General features: G+C 36.4%; 1 protein-coding gene across 1 annotated transcript in view; it reads right to left on the bottom strand.

Moving 5' to 3' along the window:
* Positions 1-15495, bottom strand: part of PGGT1B (protein geranylgeranyltransferase type I subunit beta) — a gene marked incomplete at both ends in the record, with an annotated part of 71522 nt that overhangs the window by 39900 nt on the left and 16127 nt on the right. Inside the window, one exon of the mRNA XM_080699043.1 lies at positions 14062-14180. Coding sequence (XP_080555169.1) covers positions 14062-14180 — 119 coding nt within the window. The remainder of the gene's footprint in view (positions 1-14061; positions 14181-15495) is intronic.

The following is a 15495-nucleotide window of genomic DNA, read 5'->3' as shown; positions in this document are numbered from 1 at the left end:
TCCAAGCTACACCTCCAAGTCTCACTAAGTAGCAGATGATTTCACTAAGTAGCTGAGGTTGGCTGCAAATCTGCAGTCCTCCTGTCTCAGCATCCAAGTACTAAGGATTACAAGTGTGCATCATCACACCCAGCAACACATTTCTTTTTAAATTAATCTAATCATCTTCATTTTTCAAAGTATCAATGACATATAAGTTAGAAACTTAAGAAAACAATCACAACCTTAATAATAATTATGGTTCTGATAATTAGAAAATCAGCTTAATAGATGAAGGAGACAGGAACATACCAGTAAACTAAATGCACTGCTAAAAAAAAAAATAAATAAATAAAGCAGACTTAAAAATAGGCCCTGAAATGAGAATCTACTTTCACATCTTTTGTGATTGGTACATGACTAATTCACAATAGCTGTTTCACTCTCCTGCTGCTTCAAATTAGGCACTGTACTTTATTCAACTTTTTATCCATTGAAATACTTAGAAAAAGAGCTTATACATTAATTCCCCATCAATCATCTTTCCTTTATTGGCAATTTTATTTTAATAAGACACTTATGGCAACAATTTCAGTGAAGATGGTTCTTATTTTTGCTAAAGACTTTTAAATTGGTATTCCATTTAAATCCTGCCAATGTGAAACTGAAGTAACTTCATTTTGTTTTCTCTGCCATTTTGTAACTATAGAGTTAATTGTGCAAGGCTTAAAACATATGGTTCTTGTTAAACAGGATGTAGCTAACCACAACATTCTGGTTGGCCTCAGTAATCACCACATATGGCTAACAGCTGTGTGTGTTCTTGCCCTAGTCCCTGCTAACGGCTAATTGGCTTCTGTATTTGGCTTGTTTGCAATAGCTCGCATGGTTACTGGGTTAATATGAAACATGTAAGAATCTGATTGGTCCCTTGTTATTAGAAAAGGTTACTGTTGTTCTGGCCTCAGTGTGCCCCTACAGCCAAACTTCTGTGCTGAGGGTACCCCTGCTGGCCAACTAATAAAGGCTTCAATTGGCACATTCCCTTGGACTCGAGTTTCTCATTTCTTGCTAAACCTGTATACAACACCAATGTATAACAAAATCATGAAAACATTCATACACACTTAAGTAATGATCTACTCCCATTAACTTCAAATATGAGCAAGGTCATAATAATCAGTGTGGCATAATATGGTGAAAATTCAGAAGTGACTAAAGTACAAGTTAAATGTATCTTGTTGTATCTACTGAAAGGAAGATTATACTGCTATTCAAAGTAATTATTGGGCCGGGCATGGTGGCACACACTTGTAATCCCTGCGCTTGGGAGGCTGAGACAGGAGGATCACGCAGGTTCAAAGCCAGCCCCAGCTACTTAGTGAGGCTTTCAGCAACTTAGTGAGACCCTGTTTCAAAATAAAATAAAAATAGGGCTGGGAGTATAGCCTGGAGGTAGAAAGCCTCTGGGTTCCACCCCCAGTACCACACACACACACACAAAAAGTAATTATTGGTAAAACTATATAGCAACTAATGTCTACAACTAAGGTAAGAGAAAATGCAAGATGTGTACAACTAAGGTAAGAGAAAAATATTATGTGCTCTATTATGTTAAAATTTAGCAAATGGTACAGCTCAACAAAGCCTGGAAGAGAATAAAACATTATGAATTGTGTAGGATGGTATCAACAAGGGTGAGTTGTACCCTCTAGTAATCACTGCCATAACAAATTACCAAAAATAGCAAGTTAAGACACCTATTTAGCTGGGTGTGGTGGTGCACACCTGTAATCCCAGTATGTGAGATGCTGCTGACAGGAGGATCACAGGTTAGAGGACAACAACCTAGTGAGATCCTGTTTCAGACAAACAAAAAAGGCTGGAGATATAGCTTGAGGTACAATGTCCTTTGGTTCAATCTCCAATACCCTGCCCCCCCACCCCGCAAACAAAGGCACTGTTTCTTTGCTGGCTGTCAGTGATAGACTCCCCTTAGCACCTAATGCCTCCCTATCCACTTCTTGCACTTGGAGCCCTTTCTTGAAAGCCAGCAATGGCTCTCAAATCCTCTTTATGGTTAGACTCTCTCTGGCTCTTTGTTCTCTCTCCTCCTCTTTTTCACTATATTTTCTGACTGTCTCTTCTATTGTTCATGTAATAATACTGAGGTTATCTGCAAATATATTATATAATATATATGTATATGTAAATCACCTATGAAAAATCACATTTAATGACAATAGTCAAATGACTTGTTATCTTTTTTTTTTTTTTTTTTTGGCGGTACTGGGATTCCTATTATATATTTTTTATTTGGAAACAGGGTCTCTTAAGCCAGCGAGGCTGGCTCCGAACCAGCGTGATCCTCCTGTCTCCACCTCCCAAGTGCGGGAATTACAAGTATGCGCCACCACGCCCAGCGACTTATGTTATCTTAATTGCCATCTGCAAAGTCTTTTCACAGCTGTACCTAAAATACCATTTAACCAAACCAGGAATCTTGAAGGCAGGAGGAATCTTTTGAATTCAACATAGAAATCAAAGTGGATGCCTTTATCCTTTTATCATCACTTTTTCCCCCCAGTATTGGGGATGGAACCCAGGGTCAGTGTACCTCCGGGCTACACTCCCATCCCCATCTTTTAGTCTTTTTTATTTTTATTTATTTATTTATTTTGGTGGTAATGGAGGTGGAACCCAGAGGCTTTCTACCTCCGGGCTATACTCCCAGACCTATTTTATATTTTATTTGGAAACAGGGTCTCACTAAGTTGCTGAGAGCCTCACTAAGTAGCTGAGGCTGGCTTCGAACCTGTGTGATCCTCCTGTCTCAGCCTCCTAAGAGCGGGGATTACAAGCGTGCGCCACCACGCCTGGCTTAGTCTTTTTTATTTTTGAAACAGGATCTCACTGAGTTGCAAAGTGCCTTACTAAGTAGCTGAGGCTGTCCATGAACTACCATCTTCCGGTCTCTGCCTCCCAAATGCTGGGATTACAAGTGTGTGTGCTCACCTTTTATCATCACTTTTTAAATCTCTATCAAGTTGGTTAAGAGGCAACATCAAAAGATATATTGTCTTATATAACTTAAATTTCAAAAGCAATGCCATCTCCCCAAGCTACCAATTGCTGATAGCTCTCCATAAAAATAGGATCCCATTTCTACTTTGAGGGCAAGGGTCTGGGGATTAAACTCAGGTATGTTCTACCTCCAAGGTATACCCAGAACCCTTTTTTATTTTTTATTTTGAAACAAGGTCTCACTAAGTTGCCGAGGCTGGCCTTGAACCTGTGCTCTTCCTGACTCAGCCTCCTAAGTATTGTTTGGGATTACAAGTGTGTATTATTGTACCCAGTTCATTATTTACCTTTGATGAAAGAAAGCACTGATTTCATCTTTCATTGCATTTATACTGTCATTAGAAAGTTTACAGCACCTCTGCTAGTAACATAATTCTGTCAGATGCTTTACATAGTGGCAGACATACAGTAACATTCAATAAAATATCTGTTTCTGAGTAAAATATCGCTTAGAGGTAAAATGAATAAAAGTATTCCTATTTGATCATTTCTGAATTCTAGGTTGGTTAAATTAATAACTTTTCTGAAAAGCAGCAGAAATACTGATGCTCAAAAATGCCATAAGGGTGAAACACCATGACATGAATGCTCAGAATCAAACTGAAGACCTTATTCTTCCTAGCACTGTGTTCTATGGGTGAGTAGCAACTTCTCTTGGCCAGTTTCTTACATTTTTGAGCTAGGAACAGTAATACACTGCAAGGAATACCATGCAAAGTTATTGTAAGGGTTATAAGTAATATTCAGATTGTACTTTTAGCACAGTGATCAAGGTGTAATAAACAGCAACCATTTAAAATTAGTCAATTATATTTTATCAAAAGCAAAACAAAAAGAATTAACAGCTTCTGTCATGATGTATCAAGGAAGTTTCTTTAAAGTAAAATTGCCTTTGTTTTCCTTTCAAAACATAGAACTTATCCTGTCACATATAATAGACATTTACAATCTTAAGCACCAGTAACTATATATGGAAAAGACAAGAGAGGCAATTTAATATTTCTGTCCCTCTTCTGAAATGTCCATGGAATGTAAGAATAAAGAAAAATACTTATTCAAATATAATATAAGCTGGAAATGGTGGAGCATGCTTGTAATCCCGGTACTTGGGAGACTAAGACAGGGGCTTGCAGGTTTGTGGCTAATTTAGCTTACTGAGGTCCTCCTCAACTTAGTAAGATCTTATTTCAAAATAAAGAATAAAAAATAGGGCTGAGGCTCAGAGGTAGAAAGCTCCTGGGTTTAATCCCCAATACTGGGGGGAAAAAAAGTATAATATAACAGCAACAACAAAAAGATATCTTAATATTTCTTAGGGAAGCTAATATTACATACCTATGAACTCAAGAACAATCATTTCTGATAATCTGTTATGAGTCATACACTTAAATATGATTTTTAAAAAATGGTGCTAATTAAGAGGTAACATTTTTATTGCTTTTTTTTTTTGTGATACTGGGGATAGAACTGAGGAGCATTCTACCTCCGAGCTACACCTCCAGACCTATTTTTTATTCTTTATTTTGAAACAGGGTCTCTGAGTTGACAAGGGCCTCAGTAAGTAGCTGAGGCTATCTGTGAACCATGATCCTCTGGTCTCAGCCTCCCAAATGCTGGGATTATAAGCATGAGCAACCATGCCCAGGTTACAGCTTTTTAAATCATTAGGTACTTCTTTTAGGTTCCTATCAAGAATTGTCTGCTATTGAACTTTCCTTTATATGTTTACCTTTTTATGCTCATTAAGATATAAATGTAGTTCATTCTATTTTTTACCTGGAAGCAAACTCCTGGTTAAGTTTAAACTTCTTTAAACAGATGAAGTATCACCATCTAGTGTTCCTACTCAATGGCAGCAAAACAAACAGAAAGTTACTTGTTTGGTCTGTCTGCCCACCAAAATCAACTGTAGAATCTGAAAAAAATATAGATACCTCTTGGGCTCCATTCCACAGCTGCATAAAAACTATGAGTCTGGGGCCTATACAATCATATTTAAAAAAGGAGAACAGACTTCCGGGAAGATGGCGACCGAGAAAAGCAGAGTTTACGAGTCCCGCTAACAATCTATCTCTATTGCCACAAAATCAGCACGTTTCATAGCCAGAAAATGCCAGAAGCAGAGAAGTAAAAACTGTAAATACAAGAACAGAGAAAAAGACTAGAAGAATGACCAGAGACCAGAAAAGAAAGCAGGCCACATTGTGGCAGCGGAGCTGTGCCATCTTGCCTTGCAGCACCAGGATCCAGAAAAGAAAGGGACACAGAAGGGAGCTCAAAACGAGAAAGAAATAGGCCAGCCTCAGGCTGAGGACGTGGCAGCAGCCATATATTGGCAGCAGCGGTGGCGAGATCTTCACGCCCACGACAGCTCCACATTAGCGCACTAAACAACTCACCAGGCTCCAGAGAAGAAAGGTAAACAAGAAACTGAAGTGAGCAGCTGCAGATCATTTGGGTGTAATTCAGCAGTTTCTTCAGCGCAAAGAACGACAAAAACTCCCAGTGGCCAAGCTCATCACGCCCTTCAGGGACTTAGAACGGAGCTCAAAACCAGAAAAGAAATACATCAGCCTCACGGTCAAGGGTGTGTCAGCAGTGCCATATTGCCAACCGTGTCCACCATGCCTGCGACAGCTCCAGATGAGCTCGAACAATAACCATAAGGGAAATTGCGGCCCCTAAAGGAGAAATCCCAATACTACACCCCCAGGGACTTGCGCAGCTTTGACAATCTCCCTGGATCTGAGACTTGGCAGTCCAACCCAGTGAAGGTGTAGCAGTAGCAGACATACCACACCCTACTTGCAGCTCCCAGTGGGAAAATGCCCAGCCCGGCACACCCACGGTCTCACGCAGCCTCAATAAACTCCCTGGGTCTGACACTTTGCGATATAACCCAGAAAAAGGAGAAGAGGTGACTGAGATTACCACAGACTTGAGATCCAGAGCACCCTAAGTGAAGTTGTAGTTACCCAGGGAAGAACTCAGAGAAGGCACACACTTCTGAAATCATGGGGAAGAGGAATAACAATGGAGCAAGGAACACCCAAACCACACATCAGAAACTGATAAAACAAAAATTCAGATCTCCAGAAGGTCAAATTAGGAATATAACTGTAGAATTCATACAGGACATCGAAATTCTTCGAAAAGAATTTACAGAGTTTAAAAGAAATAAAGGACACAATCACTGAAGTAAAGGCCTCAATTCAAAGTATAAACAATCTATTAGACCACATGGAGAATAGAATCTCGCTCCTAGAAGATGATCACTCCAGAAACAAACGAATAGTTTATAATTTACAAAAAAAAATACAAGAGCAGGAATCTGATATTGATGAAATATGGGTCCATTTTAATCGAGCTAACCTAAGAATATTCGGAATAGAGGAGGGAAAAGCAGGTGAAACCAAAGGGATCAAAAATCTCTTCAAGGAAGTAATAGCAGAAAATTTTCCAAACATAGAGCAAGAGGTCGACACACAGGTCCAGGAAACTTATAGAACTCCCTTTAGACAGGATCAGAGAAGAGGTTACCCACGCCACATAATTGTCAAAATGACCAATGTGGAAGCCAAGCAGAGAATCTTAAAGGCAACAAAAACAAAAGGTCAAGTGATATTCAGAGGCAAACCAATTAGAATCACTTCAGACTTCCCAAACCAAGTCATGAAAGCCAGAAGGGCTTGGAGTAACATATTCCAAACTCTGAAACATAACAACTTCCAGCCAGAAATTTCTTACCCGGCAAAACCTACATATCAAATTAGATGGGGAAATAAGAAGCTTCCATGACAAACAGAAACTGAAGGAATTTATGTCTTCAAAAGCAGCGCTAGAAAAAATACACAAGGAGAATAACTACAAAAAAGAAATAGGTAATATACACCAAACCAGAGTAACAAGATTTTCCACCCAGCAGACAACTAAGCAAAGAATACACAGTATTTCAAACAGAAATAAGATCTTAATATGTTAGGCATTGAAGGTAATTATCTCTCAGTAATCACACTGAATGTAAATAGTCTAAATTCCCCCAAAAGAAGACATAAAGTAGCAAAATGGATTAAAAACTAGAATCCATCCATCTACTGCTTACAAAAACACATTTTACAAGTAAAGAGAGTAACAAACTCAAGGTAAAGGGCTGGAGCAAGGTATTCCATGCTAATGGAACTCGAAGGCAAGCAGGAGTAGCAACTATGATATCAGACAAGTTAGACTTCAAACCCAAATTATTAGAAGAGACAAAGGTCATATTTTACTTGTAAAAGGAATAATCGACCAAGAGGAAAAAACAATAATCAACTTCTATGGCCCAAACATAGGTGCAGCTACTTTCAAAAATCAAACTCTTTGTGACATGAAGTCACACATAAATCCCAATACAATAATACTGGGAGACTTCAACACACCTCTCACAATACTAGACCGATCTTCCAGAAAAAAGGTCAGCAAAGATGCCTCAGAACTAAAGAACACCATTAATCAAATGGACCTGTTAGACACATATAGAATATTTCACCCAACTACAGCGGAGTTTACATTTTTCTCTGATCACAGAATCTTCTCCAGAACAGATCACATCCTGGGACACAAAATGAGCACTAGCAAATTTAAAAAATGTTACATACTTCCCTGTTTCATTTCAGACCATAATGGAATGAAACTAGAAATCAACTATAAAAAGACCCAGAGAAACAACATAAACATGTGGAGACTGAACACCACACTTCTGAATGAAGAATGGGTCATAGAAAGCGTAAGAGGTGAAATCAAGAAATTTCTAGAAACAAATGAAAATAAAGATAAAACATATCAAAATCTCTGGTACACGTTGAAGGCAGTATTAAAAGGAAAATTTATAGCACTGAGTGCTCACATAAGGAAAACAGAAAATCTCCAAATAAATAGCCTAACGACACACCTCAAAGCTCTTGAAAAGCAGGAACAATTGAACCCCAAAGCCAGCAGAAGACGGGAAATTATTAAAATTAGAGCAGAAATTAATGAAATAGAGAATAAAAAAAAATACAGAAAATCAACAAAACCAAAAGCTGGTTTCTTGAAAAAATTAACAAGATTGATAAACCACTAGCCAACCTAACTAAAAAAAAGAGAGAATCAACCCAAATTATGAAGATAAGGGATGAAAAAGGAGACATTACTAATGACAGCTTAGAAATCCAGAGGATTATCAGAAACTACTTTGAAAAACTATACTCCAACAAAATGGAAAATCTGGAGGAAATCGACAACTTCCTAGATAAATACAACCTTCCTAAACTGAGTCAAGAAGATATAGAACACTTAAACCAACCAATAACAATCAAAGAGATTGAAACAGCAATAAAGAGCTTACCATCAAAGAAAAGTCCAGGACCAGATGGTTTCCCAAGTGATTTCTATCAAACCTTAATATAAACCAATACTCCTCAAACTATTTCGTGAAATAGAAAAAACCATGACTCTCCCAAATAAACTCTATGAAGCCAACATCACACTAATACCCAAACCAAATAGACAGTTCAAGGAAGGAAAACTACAGGCCTCTATCTCTGATGAACTTGGATGCAAAACTATTCAACAAAGTACTAGCAACACGCATTCAAAAATCACATCAAGAAAATCATAAACCATGACCAGGTAGGGTTCATCCCAGGGATGAAAGGCTGGTTCAACATTCAAAAATCAATCCATGATATTCATCATATAAACAGAATCAAAGACAAAAAAATCACATGATCATTTCAATAGAGGCTGAAAAAGCATTTGATAAAATCCAACATCCATTTATGATTAATAAAACACTGCAGAGAATTGGAATAGAAGGAACATATCTCCACATCATAAAGGCAATCTACAATAAGCCCACTGCAAACATCATATTAAATGGGGAAAAACTTCAAGAATTTCCCCTAAAAACAGGAAGGAGACAAGAATGTCCATTATCACTACTTCTCTTTAATATAGTACCAGAGACTCTAGCCAGAGCAATAAGGCAAGAAATGGAAATGAAAGGAGTACCAATAGGAAAAGAAGAACTCAAACTTTCTCTATTTGCAGAGGACATTGACATAGAAAAAAAAGTCCTTAAATTTATTTGGAATAACAAAGAGCCCAGAATAGCCGAAGTAGTTCTCAGCAACAAAAAACATGCAGGAGGAATCACAATACCTGACTTTAAACTATACTACAAAGCCATTGTAATAAAAACAGCATGGTACTGGCACAGAAATAGATACATAGGCCAATGGAGCACAACAGAAGACCCAGAAACAAGTCCACACACTTTCAGCCAATTGATTTTTGACAAAGGGGCCAAAAACATACACTGGAAAAGACAACCTGTACAACAAATGGTGTTGGCAAAACTGGATAACCATATGCAGAAAATTGGAAAGTAATCTCACTTTCTCACCCTGCACAAGAGTCAGTTCAAGATGGATCAAAGACTTGGAAATCAAACAAGAGACCTTGAAGCTCCTTGAAGAGGGCATAGGTCCAACACTGCAACACACAGGCACAGATAAAGTTTCTCAACAAGACCCCAAAAGCACAACAAACGAAAAGGCGAATCAATACATGGGATTGCATGAAAATGAAGAGCTGCTGTTCAGTAAAGAAAACAATCAGGAACCTCAATCGAGAGCCAACAGAATAGGAGAAGATGTTTGCCACCTACACCTCCGATAGAGGACTAATATCTAGAATATACAGAGAACTCAAGAAACTCAACACAAAAAAACAAGTCATCCAATAACAAAATGGGCAAGTGAACTAAATAAACACTTCACAAAATAAGAAATTCAAATGGCCAATAAATGCATGAAGAAATGCTCAACATCATTGGCAATCAGAGAGCTGCAAATCAAAACTACCCTGAGATTTCACCTAACTCCAACTAGAATAGCAATGTTTCAAAACACAAACAACAAATGCTGGCAAGGATGTGAAGAAGTGGGAAATCTAAAACATTGTTGGTGGGATTGCAAATTAGTGCAACCACTTTGGGAAACAGCATGGAGAACCCTAAGAATGGGAACAAATCTACCATTTAATCCAGCAATACCACTTCTGGGTATCTACCCAAAAGAAAGGAAACCAAACTACCAAACTAATGCATGTGTCTCTATGTTCATAGCTGCACAATTCACCATAGCCAAACTATGGAACCAGCCAAGATGTCCATCAACAGATGAATGGATTACAAAACTGTGGGATATGTACACAATGGAATTTTTCTCACCCATTAAAAACAACTCAATTACATCATTTTCAGGGAAATGGATGGAACTGGAGGACATTATGCTAAGTGAGATTAGTCATTCACAGAAAATAAGAAAATAGATGCTTTCCCTAATATGTGAGAGTTAGGGAGAAATGGGTCATAGGAGGAACTCTAGATGAAAAAGGAAATCCTATAGAGGAGCAAACAAGACAACCTAAATAAGTAGATCGGAGGAGATAAGAAGGAAATTCTCTAAAACACACAATGTACTTAAACATATCGAATTTGCTGGGCATAGTGGTGCACACTTGTAATCCCTGCACTTGGGAGGCGGAGACAGGAGGATCAGGCAGGTTCGAAGCCAGACGTGTTGGCTTAAGAGACCCTGTTTCCAAAAATAAAATAGGTCTGGGAGTATAGCCCGGATGTAGAAGGGCTTCCAGGAACCCCTGTACCACCAAAAACAAACAAACAAACAAACAAACAAACAACCTATGGAAGTCAACCACTAAGCCAAACAAGGGAAGGAGGGATGCGGAGGGAATGGGGTGGGAATTGGGTAGGGGTTAAATCAGTGATGTGTGTATGTATGTCCACACAAGTTTTTTACCCCAATATGATGTATGAATATGCACCAAAAAATTTTAAAAATAAATATAATAAAAAGAAAATAAAAAAATTAAAGAAAAATAACCTAGAACCACTGATTTGAATGCATCCTCTACTTTTGTAGTGCCATAAAGGCAACCAAGTTTAATGTTAAATGGAAGAAACTGTACATAAATGTAATATGTGCATGTATATTTATGTGTAAATATGTGGGGGAGAGTATTATTAGAGTATGTGTTTAGCTATCATGTCTGCACATGTAAGATAGTATTTAAGCTCTTTTCTGATGATCAAGTCATACTTCACTTTAAAACTTAGGGCTTTACTACTAAACTCATATTAATAAATACATAAACACAGTACATGTAGATATTCTTTTAAAAAGTTAAAAGCTTAAAGAATATGAAAGTTTAATGAGTTAAACCGGATTTACTTATTTATATAATTTTATTTTTTATGGTACTGGGGATGGAACCCAGGAGCATTCTACCTCTGAGCTACCCCCCAGCCCTATTTTTCAGTCTTTTTATTTTTGAAACAGGGTCTCACTGAGTTGTGAAGGGCTTTGTTAAGTAGCTGAGGCTGTCCTCAAACCACAATCCTAGCTCAGCCTCCCAAATGATGGGATTACAAATCTATACCACCACACACAGCAAACAAGATTTTGATCAGGAAAGTTGTTTTTCATAAGTAGTGTGTTTACCTTCCCTTAATTGTACTATGAAAAATAAAAAATACATTTAAAATTATATTTAGGTACTTTTTAATAAAGGACAACTGTTAGGCTAAAATATCACCTCACTACTAATGATGGTCATAAAATAATTCAAAACCTGATTTGAGTACATTCTTAACTTTCTAATTTTTACTTCAAGAGTAAGGCTTTTGCATTAAGCCTCCTGAAGGAGGAATGTGGCAATTTTATTTAATAATGAACATTTATAATTTTACATTTATACTTTATGAATACAGAAATAATTTCTTACAGATCTCAAGTAATTCAGGTTTCTTAGTAAAGAACACACTGTATCCAGCTCCTTTTTTATACATGTAAAAGACCCAGACAAGGTAATCAAATTTTTATCTGGACAAAAATGAATTTTTCCATATTTATTTTGTAAAATTTGAAGATTAGTTTTAGAATCAGACTAAGACCAAGTAAAGAAAAGGCAGTGAGTTGAAGATTTTCATTCAAAGAAACTGGAGACTTTTATTACATATCAACTATATTATTAAAAAAGGGTAGTAAATCTGAAAAATTGACTACATATGATATGATTACCCATTTATCTCTTTAATATTCAACCTTATCTATATTTCCAACCACTTAATCTTGACATTATATGGAACCTCCTAAAGAAAAGATACCAGATTTGTTTTCCTTTAAAGCCATCAATCAGATGGCCTCAGAGTTCTCACAAAGTCTATATAGATTACATACATAATAAATAGCCATTGAACAGTTATTATGAAATAAAAATACAAAAGGACTAGAGAACAGAAAACTTCATTATAGTCTTACTTCTATAATGATTAAACATTTACAATGTACTTAATGTCATATACAACAGTCCCAGCTTGGGATCTATATACTTAAACAGTAAAGCAGCATTCAGACTTTGAGTTAGGGTCTGGGGTTTCAGTTTAAGCCTGCTTCTGTAACATCTATCCGTGAGGTTTTGGGCAAGTCTCTTATACTCTGCCTCTCAGTTTCCTCTAGACTCGCAAAAAATAAAAAATAAAAAAATAAAAATTCCTCACAGTCTGGCTATTAATGTTTTGTTTATTTTATATATAGCCACAATTTTCTCCATGTTTGCCATTTATCTAACACCATAAAAATCTTTACTAGTTACATTTATCAAGTTTTCCTTTATTTGCTTATTTAATATTTAGACTTTTAAATTCCTTAAGTTTTTTGTGATATCACAAAGAAGGACAAATATGAGCCAGGCATGGTGTTGCACACTTGTAATCCCAGCATTTGGGAGGCTGAGACAAGAGGATCACGGTTCGGGACAGCCTCAGTTACTAAGTGAGGCCCTTTGCAACTCAGTGAGACCCTGTTTCAAAATAAAGAATAAAAAATAGGGCTGGGGATATACTTTGGAGGTAGAATGCCTCTGGGTTCCATCCTGAGTACTGGAAAAAAAAAAAAACCACAAAAAGGACAAATACAGACCTATGAATTACAAAAGGCATATTCCAACCAGTCTGCAAATGCTTCGAGTGAGAATATATTTGAGACAGATATAGAAAAGGGGAAGGAGAACAGGTAGAGAATGTTCAGCTGATTTAACAATTTAGCAGTTACTGAAATAGAATAATTTTGTAGGTTCTGAAAGGGAAAAGAAATGCAAGACACATTTTTTGCTTTCCATGTCTTACAAGACAAAGTGGTGACCACTGATAAAAACTACATGAATTTCTAAGAGTCTGTTTCGTGTGTGTGTGTGTATGTGTGTGTGTGTGTGTGTGTGTGTGTGTGTGTTCAGAGACTCATACTTGTCAAGCATTTATTTTACCACTGAGCTACATTCCCAATCCCACTTGATCTTAAAGTCAGAATCCCTAATGTGTATATGTTTTATGTGTTGAATATTTTTCACTTAAGAGTACCTAACAAAGTTAATAAAATGTACATATTTAGTTGATCATATAATTTGTGAATTTTGGAAATTTACTAAAAAACTTAAAATTTTAAGAATCATAAAAATGACGGAAGTATAAAAAAGAGCTCTAAGAAACCATTTAAAAATGCTAATTAAACATGACCAGGAGACTGAAATAAAACTTTCTGATGCAGTTTTTCACTAAAGAGCCAAAAAGAATGACTGCTAATGAGTGAATGCTATGAACTAATCATATACAAACATACAGTCAACAAGCAGTATCAATGTTGGAGTATACAACACAGTGATGCTACAATTATTAGTCCCTATTTTAATCTCCGATAACTTAAAATTGTTCTCTTGAGGGATTAATGACTAGACTTGTTAAGTGTTGTGTCTGAACAGGCTGGATCTGCATTACATGGAAAGCATAAATATATATGTTAATATTAAATGAGTAAATACTAAAGTTTGCTAATTCAACAAATATTATGTCAGGCACAATTAGTTATACTAAAAAGAAAATGCTAAAAACTCACTCACTGTCTTCTGTGGGAAGGACCTGCAGGGAGTAAATCCATTCTATTATATCATCTTTGTTTACCACATCTAAGGAGTCCAACATATCAAGCCCAGAGAGTGCAAAAAATGCAATTGTCAACCTAAAAAAAAAAAAAGTAAAATTCCACCTTAACTATCAAACACTTTCTCAATCAAGGAAAAAACTCAATTTAACATTTACAATAATTTAAATAGTATAACCATCTTGCCAAATTAAACCAATCCTCTTCAACTGAGATATAAATGAATCTACTGAAGACAGTATATATGCTACCTGATGGCTAAAAGTTGATTTAAAAAAAGAGAATTCCCTGCATATAATCAGTACAAATATGCCCAAAAGGCTGGAAAATACATAAAAATATCAATTTTTACTAATTGCTAAGAGTAACTAAACTTACAGCTTATGCTTACATGTTAAGAAATGTCAGAATTAATTTAATCTTTGTTCAGATCTGTTTGCAAATATGATTTCTTGAGAAAAATTTATAATAAATTTTGGGAAGTAAAGAAATATTTTGAAAAATAAATACAAATGCATTTCAACTTCATTTTCCCACAAAGGAATATTATTTGGTAGAATAAAAAGCTATAAAGCAACACCCTCCCCCTTCAATACTGTGCATTAATTAAATCGTAATTCTGAACTTTGTACTTTCTTATAAAAATAGCATCTTTGATGTTGTTTTTAACATAAAGGATCTCTTAAATATAATTTTTATATTGCCACTGTTGACTCATTTGCATAGTATAATAATTTCTGAGCAGTAGTAGTAATAAATGGTTATTTCAAATCATGACATAAAATTTTAGAGCAGAGCCACTTGATATATGCTATTTTAACCTTTTCAAGAAGGCTCCAAGAAAAAATTAAGCCTAATGTCCTAGGCATCCATTAGTATGTAATAAATTATCTATGCATCTAGGATAGGATTATATAGAATGAGAATACCAACTTTAGGAGAAACCTAATTCATTCATTCTCTCTCTTCCCCTCCTTCCCTCTCTCCCCCCGCCCCCCCCTCTGATCCCTGGCAGAAAAAGGCTGGCATCCATCAGATAATGAGAAGAAATTGAACAGTAATTTAATTCCAATCAAATCTTAAGAGCAAAAACCAAAAACAAAGAAATACTGATATACAATAGTATACATTATTGAAACCCTATTAATAAGTACTGGTCACGGAGCTAGAAAATTGCTTATATCTCAATTTAATTCTAACTACTCACTGAGATCCATCTAATTAGAAAGGTGAAGCCAGGTGTGGTGGTGCATGCTTGTAATCCCAGCATTTGGGAGGCTAAGACAGGAGAATCCTGGTTTGCAGACAGCCTTAGCTACTTAGTGAGGCCCTTTGCAACTCAGTGAGACCATGTTTCAAAATAAAGAATCAAAAATAGGGCTGGAGGTGTAGC

Source organism: Muscardinus avellanarius (genome assembly GCF_963383645.1).
Source record: "Muscardinus avellanarius genome assembly, chromosome: 7".
Classification (NCBI taxonomy): domain Eukaryota; kingdom Metazoa; phylum Chordata; class Mammalia; order Rodentia; family Gliridae; genus Muscardinus; species Muscardinus avellanarius.
The sequence above is the reverse complement of the archived record's forward strand: the minus strand, read 5'-3'. Positions and strand labels throughout refer to the sequence as shown.